Here is a 15,166-nt window from a genome sequence, read left to right as displayed (position 1 = left end):
AAACAATTTCCATACAATACATTTTTACGATCTCATAATTTTTTTTAACCTCCTACATTTCTATAAAAAATGGTGGTCGGCTAGCTGAAAGCTTATGTTGATTAGCAAAACATAAAGTTGCTTTTCAGTGCAATTACATTTTGAACTTGGGTGGATTTACTTCTCCAACCATTAGAAATGTTAATTACTATTTTCAGTAGACAGCTCGCTTCAGATGAGTGAGTTGTGTTCAAAGCATCAAACTCAACCGAACATGCTATGGCTAAAGACCCCTTAAAATTGGCCTAGCGACCTGGGCTTTATTACATTTTATGAACATATTTTAACATCCTTGTGTGTAAAAGTAAACTAGGATTCATTCGTTTTTTCAACATTACTCATCTCGGCAATGTCATGGACAGCTCTGCTCCTGTATGCAAGATTGCCAGATCATAGACAATAAACTGATAAATATGCCTACTCCATAAAAAAACGCTCTAATTGTTTTTTATTCAACCCCATCTGTAAATTGACTCGCCCAAGCCCATTAAAAATAACCTAACTGAGAGGGAAACCTCCCTATCTGGCAACACTGCCAATATGAAAAAACTGCAGTGAATGTTGACGGTCCTCCTACCTCCTACAGTCCTCCTACTCTTTAACTTAAGAGCACTAAATTATGTTTTACCACGCCGAAACATGGAGGTGGTGAACGATTTTGTGAAGGCAGCCACCTTTGGGTTTTATATACAGGAAAATCCATGCTTTATTATATTTAAAATTTCCATCTAACACAGTAGGGTGACATGGGGCAAGACACCCCCGAGATAAGACCCCCCCATGTAATGCTCACAAAAACCACAAAAAGTCCCCATTGTTTTTTTCAACACCTACTCTGGCTGCCACTATCAACTACAGATTTCCTCTGTATCATCACACCATCTCAGCCAAAATGTTTTTTTCTGCATCACATATTAAGGATTGCTGGGATTTAAAACATATAATATGTTTCATTTAACTGGATGAAATGGTGTGTAAGGAAAATGTAAGTGGTGTAAAAAAAACAAGGCCAATAAAAACGCTTAGGCATTATCTTTTATTGGGATAAGATTCCCCAGGGGGCAACTAACCCCATGGGGGGCATCTTATCCCAGTAGCTGGAAAAATTCAATTTTCCTAGAAAATACCTTTTATTAAATACAAATTAATTTGTCATCTGTAGCCATTTATTTTACTTAATAATCCATTACTGTACCCTAATATAGCCATTTTCAACATACAAAAAAATCACTAACTTTTTCTTTTTTGTTTCAGTATATAGACATTGATTTTGGGGAAGGGGTGTCTTGCCCCATGTTACCCTAATAAGCAATATCATTTCACTCTACTATGGAATAACAAAAGTTCTACCACAGCCACCCGCAATTAACCTTTTCAAATCTGTTTTGAAGGAGCCTGTGTGACTTTACTATGTGGAGGTGACAGGCTTTTTAAGAGATCTGCCTGTCTGTGTAAAGGAAGTGATCCTATCTAGGTCAGCCTGGTGGCGAGAAGCAGGTGTTTTACTCAGCCCGCCCACGCAATACTCAGAATGTCGTTGGGTCAGAAAAGCATAGTGGTGACAATGGAGTCATTTTGTTGGTCTACAGGAAGTCACTGAACAGATAACAGACAGTCCCCCCACCAAACCACACTTATCTTCTGCCCATTGTTACATTTTCACTTAGAAATATCAGTACTGCACTTTCCAAAGGTCATAAATGCAAGAAAACGAAATAATGTAAATTAAGTCAGTTTCACACAGGGTTCTTATAACATCAAAGACAATAGATAAGAAAAGACAGCATTCTAACCGTCAGATCCCTTAGGAATTCAGGCTATGTATGTGTTTGAATGTAAGTTACGTATATTAACCAACAGAAAATGTACACTGTTGATTCATATCCTGTCCAGAAGTATAAATTCAGATTAACTCACAAACTCAAACAGTTTTCACAGTGAAATTTTACACACCTAACTCTATGAAATATCCTCAATCTTGATATTCCTTGTTTCAATCCAACACACCTAATTAACTTCTAATATGAAGAGAAGGAGACTCACAGCTAATTACCAGAGGCTATTACTGCCTGGCCTCCTTCAGGTTTTCCTACACTGAGATCAGTAATCTGAATGGAATCATGACACCATGGAAACAGAAACCCAACATGTCCTATCTTAAACAATGCTACTCCAGCTGACTGAGCCTGACAGAGAGCCTTTGTAAATGAGACACTGAAACACCTTTGTGTTTGTACATTAATCTTCAACTACAGTCAACTAATCTACTAAAGATATAGTGACACTCCTCTTATTGCTACACTTGATCATAACAACACCTTCCATTTATTTGTTGGTTCATGTATTTACACATGGGAATGAAGAAGAATGTTCTTCATACCCGTATTTATACATGGGAATAAAGAATGCTAGATGACAAATTCTCTTCCAGACAAGAAAGAGGAATGATTCATCATAACCAATAAACTGTATCCCCATCAGACCATTGGAATCTGATAAAGGGTGTGCACCAAAGTAATACATTAAAGACCAATAAGAACTATATAAACAAACAAAAAGAGTTAATTGAATATACATTTATTTAAGAAACATAAACACTTGTATATCTTAAAAAACAAAAGTGAAACATTTAGTTGCGCTGTGTGTTTAGCCTACTGCCAAGTATAATCTCACCAAGGTACAGTACTAATGCATATACTAGTGAAAATAAAACTTTTGTTTGGCCTCAACATTGACCCTTTAAAATAGCAAGTAATCCTCATGATAAACAACTTTTCATCTAAAAGGCATTTGACACCAGTTTCCTAAACTTCAGCACTATAAAGTGAAATGCAATTCATTACCCGTTGGATTTCATAAAACATTTACCATGCGGCAGGCATATCCTACATTCTTTGTTTGACCTCTTGATTTTCACATTAAGTGTAAATATTTTACATGTGCTCACTTTAGATGGAATGTCAGACATACCACAAACTTGTTTTAAAAATGGAGAGACGTAGGTCTGCATTTTTGCCATAAAGATCAACTGTACTAATTATATAGGCTCTGATCTTATCTCCTCTTGTGTAGTGTCTACTGCAGCAGTGTGTGCTACCAAGGCAATCTCCGCACACTGCGAGCACAACAAGCAGACGCCCATTTTGTTTCACTTAAAATGACTGCTACACTTTGTCAACTATGTTTACACCAATCTCGGCTGGCCCCCCCAGCGACAAGCCAAGCCTGGTTTAGGAGGCTATGTTTGCAGAAGAGCTCAAGGGTCCAGTGTTCATTTAAAACATACTACAGCTCTAAATTGACACTTTGCTACACAAATTAATCATATATTCTAGTTCCTTTTTGTGTGTTTCTCATGGGCTATAATTACAGGTTTTCATTAGGAATCAATGACATATTTGCATCCTGGCCCAGTAAGGAGTCAGTCTGTGCGTCCGATGCAATAATACTAACATCCCACTGCGTACCCTTCCTGTCCAATGATGCCCATTATCGTCATAGGGCACATTAAACCAGTTCCATCGCCTAAGCGTTCACATGCGTACAGAGAGACGCCTTTTCAACAAGACTCTCCCAGTGTCTATAGCTAGCTCACCCAACAGCTTTTAACAGGTGCTGCTCTGTGTGTCCCCAGACTCTGACACGTAGGACTTGCTCTTCTTGGAGTATTTCATGGAGTTGAAGGACACCCTCATCCTCTCCACCGTCCTGCTGCTCCTACACAGCAGTGTGTTCTTGACATGGGCCCTGAACTCCTCTGACACAAAGTAGTAGATGAAGGGATCCAGACAGCTGTTGAGGCTGGACAGACACAGGGTGGTGATGTAGAAGCCGTAGCCGTTGTTCGTCATGCCGTCTTTGAGGAGGGAGTAGTGGATGACCAGCATGACGTTACTGGGGATGAAACACACCAGAAAGGTGACTAGCACTGTTGCAATTAGCACCACAGCTTTCCGGCGGTTCTTCCCAGATTCCCCGTCCGCTATGGCATTCCCCAGGGTCTTCAGAAGGAGGATGTACGCCAGGACAATGACCACCAAGGGGATCAGGAGGCAAAGGCCAGCCATGAGGGTGAAGTAGAAGTAGGGAATTTTCACAGACTTGAAGGGGTCCCGCAGGTCCTTGATGATGTTGACGTCATGACAGGTGGTGATGTTGGGGTCCTTCAGCATGGCTGTTTGGTCATAGAGGAACAAAGGGGTGGTGGAGAGACAGATGATGGCCCAGACAGACAGACAGACAGCGATGGCCACTGTGTTATTCTTCCTTTGGTGGCTCAGAGGATGGACCACCACCCAGTAACGCTGAACACTAAGACAAGCAATGAAGAGGATGGAACCGTACATGTTCCCATAGAAGAATCCCACCAGGACTTTACACAGTCCCTCTCCATAGATCCAGTTGTTGCCGTTTAAGTGGTAGGCGATCTTCAGGGGGGTCCAGATGACAAACAGCAGGTCTGACAGAGCCAGGTTGGCCATGTAAATGGAAGCAGGATGCTTCTTCTTGGTCCTGAACAAAAAGACCCAAATGGCCATTGCGTTGGTGGGCAGCCCCACAGCAAACACCACTATGTAGACGATGGGAAGGAACACCGTGGTCAGAGCACTCCGCAAAGTTTCTTTGGTCGCCTCATCCACAGCAATAAGGTTGTCATCCGTTGAGTCTGGCAGCCCAACAAAGCCACGACCTTTATGAAGACAGAGGAGAGAACAGTCGCTAATGAAAATCTGTAATGTTGGACTGTGTTGTTGAGACTCAAGTATTGGCTTAACATCATGCACAAATGAATAGGCTACAGTTAGTAATGGACTCTGAGTGACACAAATTCTACACCTGTATTATTTAAAACGAATACCTATAAAATAAAATAAAAACATTCCATTGGTGTGATAATATTAAACGTATAGATTCATCCCTCAGATATGTTAACTTAAGGTTGGAATTGACAAGTAGGCTAAACTCAACACCATAAAAGGTGTGTTTACAGGCACATTAGCGTTAAAAAATTATATTCTTACCTTGAGCATATGTTGAACACACGAAACCGATCAACAAAAAGCAGGAAAGTATTTGAGATGCCATTGTGGGTGAACTTTGTACAGTAAATGAGAATTGTCTTCCGGGCTTCTCACGGTCAAAAGTTATTTGGAACTTTTTTTTATTCCGGACGTCTGTCAAATAGCTTCTTTTACAACCGAAACAGGACACACCTTAAAACGACTAGAGTGAAGGAATCAGATTACCAGCATAGCGCCGTTCCCGAGTGGCCCATACATGCGCAGTGGTGTTTTCTGCCATTGGTTGTTTCTCACACGCGCATAGGCGTAATGGCATTGCCGGTCTTTTTTTGTGAGCCTGCTCTTCAGGCTCTATTTGTCTGAAAGAGCCAGTTCATTTTGGTTCTACTTCAAAAGGCTTAAAAATAACCACAAAACAATAAAAAAAGTGCAATTCCACAATGTAAAGGCAAAAAAGTAGACAAGCATTATATTAGAGAATGAAATGTACATTCAAATAGGTTAAATCGTACCTGTTCTAATGATTAGATCGCTTGCTCTTTTTTTTTACTGACAGTAACTACTTGAAAAATGCAAAAAAGACGCGCTTTCCACACTGTATTGATTCTACCGTGGGGATATACACTCATTATAATGAATCAAAATAATCGTTGTTTGAGCTTAAAATGTACGGAATGTTTGATTTCGAGTAAGAAGTCTGAGGTTTAATCGATATAGTGTTTTTCATAAGTGTGTTTTCGTGAAAATTCTGGAAATGCGTTTTGGCAGTTCGAAAAGCTGTAAACACCTGTTTACAAGTAGGGTAACTTGGGGATAAACGTCCCCCTTAAGGGAAATCTGAATTTTCTGACTAACAAAAGCAATGTTTGGTCAGATTTTAACATGAACATATTGATTAGAGTAAGAAAAATACATTTGGAAAAAAAATATTGGGCTGAATGTTTATTTCTTCAGTTTTTTATAGCAACTTAATCAAATGCCAAACCATCTAAATGGGGCGTTTTACCCCACTTTCAGGGCAAAATGCCCCTCCCAATGGGGTAAAATGCCCTCTTTGAGAGGAGGGGGGTACATTCATCAATGTAATCTAAACATTTTATCAATGTTATCTATACCACTGAAAATAATTCAATCTTGATAGCATTATTTACGTGAGTTAACAAACCAATTTTAACCATGTATTGCACATTCCAATATCCAAAGGCAAAATGCTATGTATAACATTTATTACAATTTCAAACAACTTCTGTCATGACCGAAAGAACAAGATCGCAAGTACAAGCGGCTGAAATGGGTTTTCTCAGAAGGGTGGCTGGCTTCTCCCTTAGGGATAGGGTGAGAATCTCAGCCATCCGTGAGGAACTCGGAGTAGAGCCGCTGCTCCGTCCTTTGCATCGAAAGGAGCCCGTTGAGGTGGTTTGGGCATCTGGTAAGGATGCCCCCAGGACGTCTCCCTAGGGAGGTGTTCCAGGCACATCCAGCTGGGAGGAGACCTAGGGGTAGGCCCAGGACTAGGTGGAGAGTTTATATTTTGACATACCACACATTTTCCCACGTGCTTTTGGGGGACTTGATGTTAGTTTTTGCAAAATTCAGCCGGCTTGGATGTTTTTCTTTGTAAGAAAAGTCTTGTCTTGCCACCCTAACCCATAGCCCATTCATATGAAGAATATGGGGGATTGTTGTCACATGTAGCACACAGCCAGTAATTGCCAGAAATTCCTGCAGTTCCTTTAATGTTGCTGTAGGCCTCTTGGAAGCCTCCCTGACCAGTTATCGTCTTTTCATCAATTTTGGAGGGACTTCCAGTCCTTGGTAATGTCTCTGTTGTGACATATTTTCTCCCCTTCATGATGACTGTCTTCACTTTGTTATAATTTTACTAAAATATACTCAGGGGTAAAATCCGCCTGGAGCATTGAGCCCAAATATGATCACAAAAACAGGATTTCTATAAAAAAGTATTGTAATTGTTTTTCTCACAACAAGTAGATTACTTAGCCTAAGGCCTTCTTATTGACATATCAAAAATCTGTTTAAAGGTCCAACTTCATCACATCACATGACAAAGTTTTCTAAATGATAAAAAATAAGATTAACTTATGTCAGAATCATTTTTGTGGAATTACTTGCTATGGTATGAAGACATACTATACATGCCAGCTTCAGCATCTTATTTAAATAGTGTGGATCCGGTCTAACATGCTGCGCTGCACATTATTACTGGTGTGAGTGTACACACACATGCCAATGTAATTTGTACACTACTGTTGTTTGGGATTCGTTGTCCTCCAGAAGGGAGGCATTGGTTAGTTTTTTTATAAAGCTGTGCTGCAGAAAATTCCTATCTATCTCACATTGAGAACTAAACAGAAACATAGAAATGGATAAAACGTAATTTAACTAACATGCCCCTCTTGTTGTGGAAATACTTTCAGGATGGTCTGAAGTTGAAGACAACAATTTCAGATTTTAAACAGTTGGGTGAACATTTTCCTGTAAATTGTGTTTGCCATTGTTAATGTGTATTTTTTACCCGTTTTAAATCAGTTATTTTGTATATATTTTATTGCTGTAGTTGTAATGCAGGGCACCATTGCAAATGAGCCCTTGGTCTCAATTGGTTTACCTGTATAAATAAAACTAAAATAGCCCTTTATAAATGACTCCATAAACACAGCATAGTGATATGGTTCAGCCTGGCAATGACCTGTATTCAGTCAACTCCAGAAGTATTGGCACCCAATTTTAAATTAAGCAAACATGAATGTAGAAAACAAACAACCCAAACAATAAAACATACGTTGGGCTCAAACATAAGTGGGAGCTATATACTTTCATATCAACACAATAATTTCCCAAACAAAATATTTTGAGTAGTATGATTTTAATATGTAAAGACTAAACATTGAAATTACTCTGATGGATCTTTTTAATTGAATTAGGAATTTGCAATTTTAGTAGGTGTATCAGCATCTCTCAGGGTATAGTCTACAGTACAGAAAATAAAACCCTTTACTAAACTTTAAATATAAACATTAGCTTCCTATTTTGTCTTTGTTATCAGGAAACTCATGACAACAAAGGGGAACAAATAATAAATGCCACTTAGCTGACCATAGCATGCAATAACATTTGGGAAAAAATACATCTTTATTGGGAAACCAAGATTTCCATCACAATTGCAGTTTAAAAGGTTTAAACTACAAATAAATATGTACAGTAAATACATTTCTTGTCAGTCAGATGTGCATATAATAAAATAGAAAGATCATACATTCATGATTTAGGTATTATTCGTATTGGTCAATAACATTTAACCTTGAAATCCTGCAGTTAAAATGTATGATGCAATGAGCACAACATTTAAAATGGCTTTATCTCCAATACCAATAAAAACAAAATGTCCATAGAAGGCAATATCCAGTATTTCTGGCACCTGTCCAGTTCTTCGAAAACATCAGTACTTCCTCTCTAGCCAACAACAACCTAACAGGAGCTGCTATGTGTGTTGCCAGACTCTGAGGTATAAGTGCTGCTCTTCTTTGAGAACTTCAGAGCGCTGAAGGAGACCTTCATTCGTTTCACAGTCCTATCGCTGCGACATCTCAGTGTGTTCTTCACATGATCCCTGAACTCCTCTGAGATGAAGTAGTATACAAATGGATCCAGACTGCTGTTGAGGGAGGCCAGACACAGAGTGGTGATGTAGAAGCCATAGCCATTGTTTTCTAAGCCTGCCAGCAGGAGAGAGTAGTGTACTAGCAGCATAATGTTACTGGGGGTGAAACAGACCAGGAACATGACCAGTACAGTAATGATGAGCACCACTGCCCTGTGCCGATTGTTGGTGATGCTGGGGTCAGTCATGGTCTCCCTCAGGGCCTTGAGCATCAGAACATAGGCCACCACACACACAACGGCTGGAAATACAAAGCCCACAATTCCCATGGTCAGGAAGTAGCCGGATGCCATGTTATTCTGGCTGGGTCGGGTAACGTCGTGGCAGGTGATGATGTCGAGGTTGGTCACCCTGACCGTCTGGTCATAGAGGTACAGAGGGGTGGTCAGCAGCCAGACCCCGACCCAGATGGCACCGCAGACACCAACGGCTAACTGGTTGTTTCTCCTATTCTGAGAGAGGGGGTGGACAATGGCCCAGTACCGCTGAACACTGATACAAGTGATGAAGAAAATGGAACAGTACATGTTCCCATAGAAGAAGCCTACCAGGACTTCACACAGCCCCTCTCCATATATCCAGTTGTTACCGTTGAAGTGGTAGGCGATCTTCAGGGGGGTCCAGATGACAAACAGCAGGTCGGACAGAGCCAGGTTGGCCATGTAAATGGCGGCAGGATGCTTCTTCTTGGTCCTGAACAAGAAGACCCAGATGGCCATTGCGTTGGTGGGCAGTCCCACAGCAAACACCACTATGTAGACGATGGGAAGGAACACCGTGGTCAGACGACTGCGCAGGATCATGCCAGCTGTCTCGGAGACTTCCACCCCCTCCGCTGTCTCGTTCCCTGTTAAACCACGGTGCAAGAAGTCATCACCAGGAAGGCCTAAGAAAGAAAGAAGACGTGTAGAAAAGGGGGATATATGACAAATGTAATGATGAGGTTGAAATTCAATGTTCATTTCAACACAATAGGTGTGAGATGTATTTAGTTGACAGCTAGGTGCATGTCTCAACTATTACTTATATTCTGCACTTACTGTATGTACACTGCTCAAAAACATTAAGGGACCACGTAATCATCACAGTATAACACCAAGTCAATTCAACTTCAGGGAAATCAATCTGTCCAGTTAGTCACCTGTTTTGGTGCAAATGAAAGTGACAACAGGTGCACTGGAGAGGCAACAGCAAAACAAACCCCAAAATGAATGGTTTTGCTGGTGGTGGCCAAATACAATTGCTCTCTCCTTAACCATCCTGACTGATTCTTCTCTAGTTTTGCTATTATCCTTGTCACCACTCGTAGCATAAGGCATTACCTGCAGCCCATTCAAGTTGCACAGGTAGTCCAGCACCTCCAGGATTGCACATCCATACCTGTCATCGCAAGGTTTGTTGTGTCTCCCAGTACAGTCTTAAGAGCATGGAGGAGATACCAAGAGTCAGGCCTTTACACAGGGAGTGCTGGACAGGACCGTAGAGGGGCATCAATCCAGCATCAGGACTGGTATCTTCTCCTTTGTGACAGGATGAAAAGGGGGAGCCCTAAAAAATAACATCCAGCGCACTACTGGTGTGCATGTTTCTGAACAAACTGTCAGAAACAGACTCCATGAGGGTGGCATCAGGGCCTGATGTCTTCTAGTGGGACCTGTGCTCGCAGCCCAGCACTGTGCAGCTCAATTGGCATTCCACAGAGAACACCAGAATTGGCAGGTCCACCATTGGCACCCTGTTCTCTTCACAGATAGGTTCACACTGAGCATGACAGTCTGGAGACACCGTGGTGAACATTATGCTGCCTGTAACATCATCCAGTATGACCGTTCTGGTGGTGGGTCAGTGATGGTTTGGGGAGGCATATCCTTGGAGGGATGCACAGACCTCAACGTGCTAGCCAACGGTACCATGACTTCTGTTAGGTACTACGATGAAATCCTCAGACCCATCGTCAGACCTTTCCATTAACTGTTGTTACGTCATTTTGTTCTCAACAAATTACACAATGCACAGTAAAGATTTTGATCTTTTATATATTTTGTTAATCGAGAACCGATGTGTGATTTAACTGTTCCCTTAAAATTTTTGAGCATTGTACATAGATTCTGTAGTCTGCACATGTAATACGATAAATTTGCTAACAAGACTCTAGTTAATCAATTTACCACTTTGCAAAGATCAGTATCATGTGCTATGATGACTTTCATGGCTTATTGATGTCCTGAGGTCCAGGCAATACTGTACAACTTGCCAAGTAGTAGCCTACATCACAATGTTTTCATTTTGGAATACAGTGCGTATCTGAATCAAACTGCCAATTTGTACTGAAAAACTGGCATTGAAGATAACATCTTCAATACCAAGTCATCTGGTCAAACAAAAATTATTTGTATGATAGAAAGAGATATTGCATGATGATTTTGCAAAAAGCTTTTTCTCACCATTCGAAAGACAGAGTTCGACGCAGGCCAATAAAGCGATTAGTTTCGTCCAATGTTGGTCAAAAGTCATATTAACTGACAACGAAACGTTACAACAATAATATCTGCGATGCTTGAAGAGTGTTTAACGTCGATTTCGTCTATGCGACGTTGAAAGCAACTGAATGTAGGTAGGATGTAAAACACGTCGTCGGTAGGAGGGTAAGACACCTGCGCAATTTTCTCGTCCTTTTCTCAACCGAGCTGAGGGCGTCTCCAGTTTTTTGCTTATCTTTTTTGCGTCTCCAGTTTTTTTTCAGGCCAGCAGTGGGGTGCAGGGTGCTGAGCTGAGCTGCCAGCAATAAAATTGGGAGTAGGCTGTGTTGGTCTGTTGGGGGAAATATCCACTGAATTACCAGTTTTAGATTACTAGTGAAGGAAGCAAAATGTGAAGTTGAGCAAGGGGGTATATACACTCATAAGTGACTGAATACAAAACAGGGCAGTGTCTCCTTCAGTCGGCACACTTTAGTATACAAGTGACATAGGTTACATTCCTTCCCTCTTAAAGCGATAGTTTGGTATTGTAACGAAGCCGTTCATCAGCCTGCCAGCATATGTAGATGTAGTCAGGCTAGTTAATAGATTCGTCTTAAAGTGTATAACGTTTTAAAGAGTACGATGTTCTGTCGGATCTCCACAGCCCTCTAATCCACCTTTATGTTTTCAGTTGCAACACAGAGCAAAGGTTTATGAGAGTAATGAGAGACTGGAGTGTGTTGCAACAGGCCGGATGTCCTGAGGGCAGACTATTGGAGCAAGGCAGGCTAGCAACTTGGCTGTTTAGTCAGTAAAACTCAATGTGAAGTGGATAGCAAATTGATTCAGGTGCCTTTGTCTTGCAAAGTTTGTTACTGTTCAAAAGGAACATAGGAAAGGAATGGGGAGGGGGGGAAGAATAACCATGATGTTGAGTGTTAATGTTATCTGAGCCACTGTCTTTAGATCATGAAAGACCCTAAATGTTTTCAGCTATTTGCAATGCCTCATGATTCCTTGTCATAAGAAATGAAACCACTAAATTCACAAGACCAAACACTAAAATGCCTCAGCTTAATTTGAAACATTCACCATTGCTTATTTGTATTTTATTTATTTTATGGCACAAATTGGCTCACTTCTTTAGCCATTGAGATATATATTATTGTATTTCATGTTATACTTCAGACCCGAATATGTCCCATCTTATCAAGTTAGATATTTGTACTAAATAAGTAGCTACACAGGATCATGACGAAGTGATGTAAATGTTCTTGACTTTAAGAAACAGTTACACCAGTAGAGGGCATCATAAGCATTACTTACAACCCTAGTCTAAGGATTAGAATATTCAAAAAGCTCTTACATTTCTGAAAGCACTGATTATACATTCAAATGTACACGTGGGTCTATGTTTGTTGAGTCTATGTTAAAATACAGTCTATTACACATGGTATTCCTATACAACACTGACAACTATGGCTTTCAGATTTTAGCCATTTAGCAGATGCTAATTTCCTCAGAGATATACATGAATAAGAATTGCATTGGTATAACAACGACCAAATCTCCTTGTATTCATATGTGATCACTGAATATATAGCTTCGGAATAAATTAGGAGCCCACTGCACCTTTTTCTTTCCTTTCCCAAATAGTTGAAAAGGAAAGTTTTGAGTGAGGAACAGAAGTGCTCAATTCCCAGTGGTCTCTTAATTTTAACCCTTCTGTACCTCACTCAAAACATTCCTTTTCAACTTGTTTGGAAAGGAAAGAAAAAGGTGCAGTGGTCTCTTATATTCTTCCGGAACTGTGGATACTTGGACACAAAACAAAATGGTAAAAAAATAATCAATCGAACTGACCTCACGGTGACCTCACTTAGCTTGCATAGTAAAGAATGTCCTTGTACACAGGATTCAATAGTCTTTTGTTACTCCTTGTTTTGGGACTTTCAATCTTATTCAATATTACCAAGTTCAACTTACATGGGAATTATATAGGTCCCACCCCAGTAGACATCCACTCCTTCACCTGGAAGTCCATAATGTACAACAATCAATTTACCTTGAATTGGCAAATACAATTGTCCCACTTCCGATGTTTAATTGGAATTGCTGTCTCTTCTGAGACTCACATTCTTTTCAACCCAAAGTTGTGTTTCAGGTCTGGGTTTTATATTAAATGTCACCATATCGTATGTCAATGTGAATTAATAAAGAAAATATGATTTGCTTTCATTGCACATCTATACATCACACTTGTAACATTATAAGCTTATACTTAATACTTGAAAATGTTCTGCCCTCTTTTATTTGCACTTCTGGTTAGATGCTAACTGCATTTCGTTGTACAGTACTTGTACTCTTCAGTGACAATAAAGTTGAATCTAATCTAAAACTTTTTCTTGGTTTTCTGGAATCGATGCAACTTCTGGAGCATGGGGCAGCACTGAAACCTCGTTACCGGGAACAATCTTTTCAAATCTCAAAAGAGGTTGTCGAAACGACAGCACTGCTGGTGCATCTGGAAAACTCCACTTCACCAGAAGAGGCCTGGGGTCTGTACTTGGAATTTGAGATTGTCTTCCGCTTTCCCTTCTTGTCATCGTCCGTCGTTTCAACGCTGGAGCCTGTTTGGAAGCACACCAAATATCTCATCACCTATTGCCAAGATTCTAGATCAGGGAATATTGAATGAAAGAGTCAGTTATGCACCATCAACAGAAAGCCATTCCATGTTGATGTTCATTAACATGAGGATTTACTAATTGTTTGCAGCTGCAATGTCCTGTTTGTCCCTCTCAACTCCTTTAAATATTATTTTCCTTTTGGCCCAGTAACTAGACATTGTGACTAACAATGCATTTACCTTTAGAGCCAAAACGATTGTCCAACAGTAGGTCTCTTGGGTGAAGATAACCGGTTATGGTCTGGTCAAGGTAGCTGCAAGAAAACGTGAACAAAACCCCATTGTTAATGTTAGGAATATACAGTAGCTGTGCTGTGTGGGGGGGGGGGGGGGGGGGGGGGGGGGGGGGGCATTATCAGGCAAATGTGGAACAGTGAAATTGAGTGTAGTGATTCAAGTGAACACAGAATTGTCCTCAAACATACAGCAGTTCAGAGAATTAGAAATCACAATCGCCTTAAATCCAGAACAGAAGCAACACAGCACAAAACGTGCTAGCCACAGTGTGTACTGTAACAAAGGCAAAACAGCATTTGCTAGCCACTCTAACTACTGGACTAGCAGCATACTTGTTCAGGCAAACAAAATCATTTAAAAAACCTATATACATCGAACTTTTTGTAAGAAAACACCAAAAGTTAAACTTAGTCTTTCTAGATATAAAGCTTTGGCTACCTACTGTAGCTAGTTACATTTCTACATGTACTAGCAACATTGCATAAACAAGGCTACTTTAGCTTGACTAGTTAGGCAAGAACAAGACTGCAGATTATAAATATATAAACTAAAAACAATGTAAACATAACATTGCTTTACACAAAAAGGAAACATGTACTTACTTAAAAATGGTAGTCGATGACTTTGCTAGCTAGCAAACTGCAGGCTGTAGTAACTCGCGAATGAGCGACGAACTGATGCGAATGTGTGTCCAAAACCAACATGGCCGATTGATTTTGAGAGTAGCCTTGTACTTCAAAGCGGCTTGCCGCCGGACGACCGCGGTCCATTACACCGAGGCTACCGCCAGAGAAAATGAAGCAGTCCTACTGCCGGCTGATTGCCGGCGTCATCTCGCAAAAAAGGGGAGTGACGTATTCGGCGGCAAACGTTTCATCCCCGCAAGCCAGACGCACCTATAGGCGACAGTTTAGGGCCGGCGGCAAAAAGAAGCTGTGCGGATATTTTTTGCTATCTGGGTTGTGTACGTTTGGTCTCAGGTTTGTTGGTTAGCGAACTATTTCACAGTTGACGCCTTGTCCCACTGTGACGCATA

The 15,166-nt window shown here is 40.6% G+C and overlaps 2 protein-coding genes across 4 annotated transcripts; both read right to left on the bottom strand.

Moving 5' to 3' along the window:
• Positions 1-1,215: 1,215 nt before the first annotated feature.
• On the bottom strand, positions 1,216-5,348 carry f2rl1.2 (coagulation factor II (thrombin) receptor-like 1, tandem duplicate 2). The gene is made up of 2 exons (XM_010878081.4): positions 5,061-5,348; positions 1,216-4,729 (listed from the first exon to the last, which is right to left on the bottom strand). The coding sequence occupies exons 1-2, from the start codon at positions 5,122-5,124 to the stop codon at positions 3,645-3,647; spliced, it is 1,149 nt and encodes a 382-aa protein (XP_010876383.2). The 5' UTR covers positions 5,125-5,348; the 3' UTR covers positions 1,216-3,644.
• Positions 5,349-8,194: 2,846 nt separating this feature from the next.
• Positions 8,195-11,428, bottom strand: LOC105015160 (proteinase-activated receptor 2). 3 transcript variants are annotated; one of them, XM_034296953.1, is made up of 3 exons: positions 11,188-11,428; positions 10,010-10,015; positions 8,195-9,629 (listed from the first exon to the last, which is right to left on the bottom strand). In XM_034296953.1, the coding sequence occupies exons 1-3, from the start codon at positions 11,254-11,256 to the stop codon at positions 8,550-8,552; spliced, it is 1,155 nt and encodes a 384-aa protein (XP_034152844.1). In that variant the 5' UTR covers positions 11,257-11,428; the 3' UTR covers positions 8,195-8,549. The 3 variants fall into 3 exon arrangements, with proteins under 3 accessions (XP_034152844.1, XP_019908723.2, XP_010876382.2); XM_020053164.3 differs by lacking the exon at positions 10,010-10,015 and having other exon boundaries at positions 8,195-9,628; positions 11,187-11,428; XM_010878080.5 differs by lacking the exons at positions 10,010-10,015; positions 11,188-11,428 and adding an exon at positions 10,065-10,306 and having other exon boundaries at positions 8,195-9,628.
• Between the last annotated feature and the right edge of the window lie 3,738 nt (positions 11,429-15,166).

This window comes from Esox lucius, chromosome 14 (genome assembly GCF_011004845.1).
Source record: "Esox lucius isolate fEsoLuc1 chromosome 14, fEsoLuc1.pri, whole genome shotgun sequence".
NCBI classification, from domain to species: Eukaryota; Metazoa; Chordata; class Actinopteri; order Esociformes; family Esocidae; genus Esox; species Esox lucius.
This window is presented reverse-complemented; position numbering and strand designations above follow the sequence as displayed.

What these genes read in the sequence shown, in the direction of transcription:
- f2rl1.2 (XM_010878081.4), bottom strand. Translation starts at nt 5,124, where the DNA reads ATGGCATCTCAAATACTTTCCTGCTTTTTGTTGATCGGTTTCGTGTGT. An exon ending in GTGTTCAACATATGCTCAAG is followed by an intron (nt 4,730 to 5,060) that starts GTAAGAATATAA and finishes GTCTTCATAAAG; the next exon opens with GTCGTGGCTTTGTTGGGCTG.
- LOC105015160 (XM_034296953.1), bottom strand. Translation starts at nt 11,256, where the DNA reads ATGACTTTTGACCAACATTGGACGAAACTAATCGCTTTATTGGCCTGC.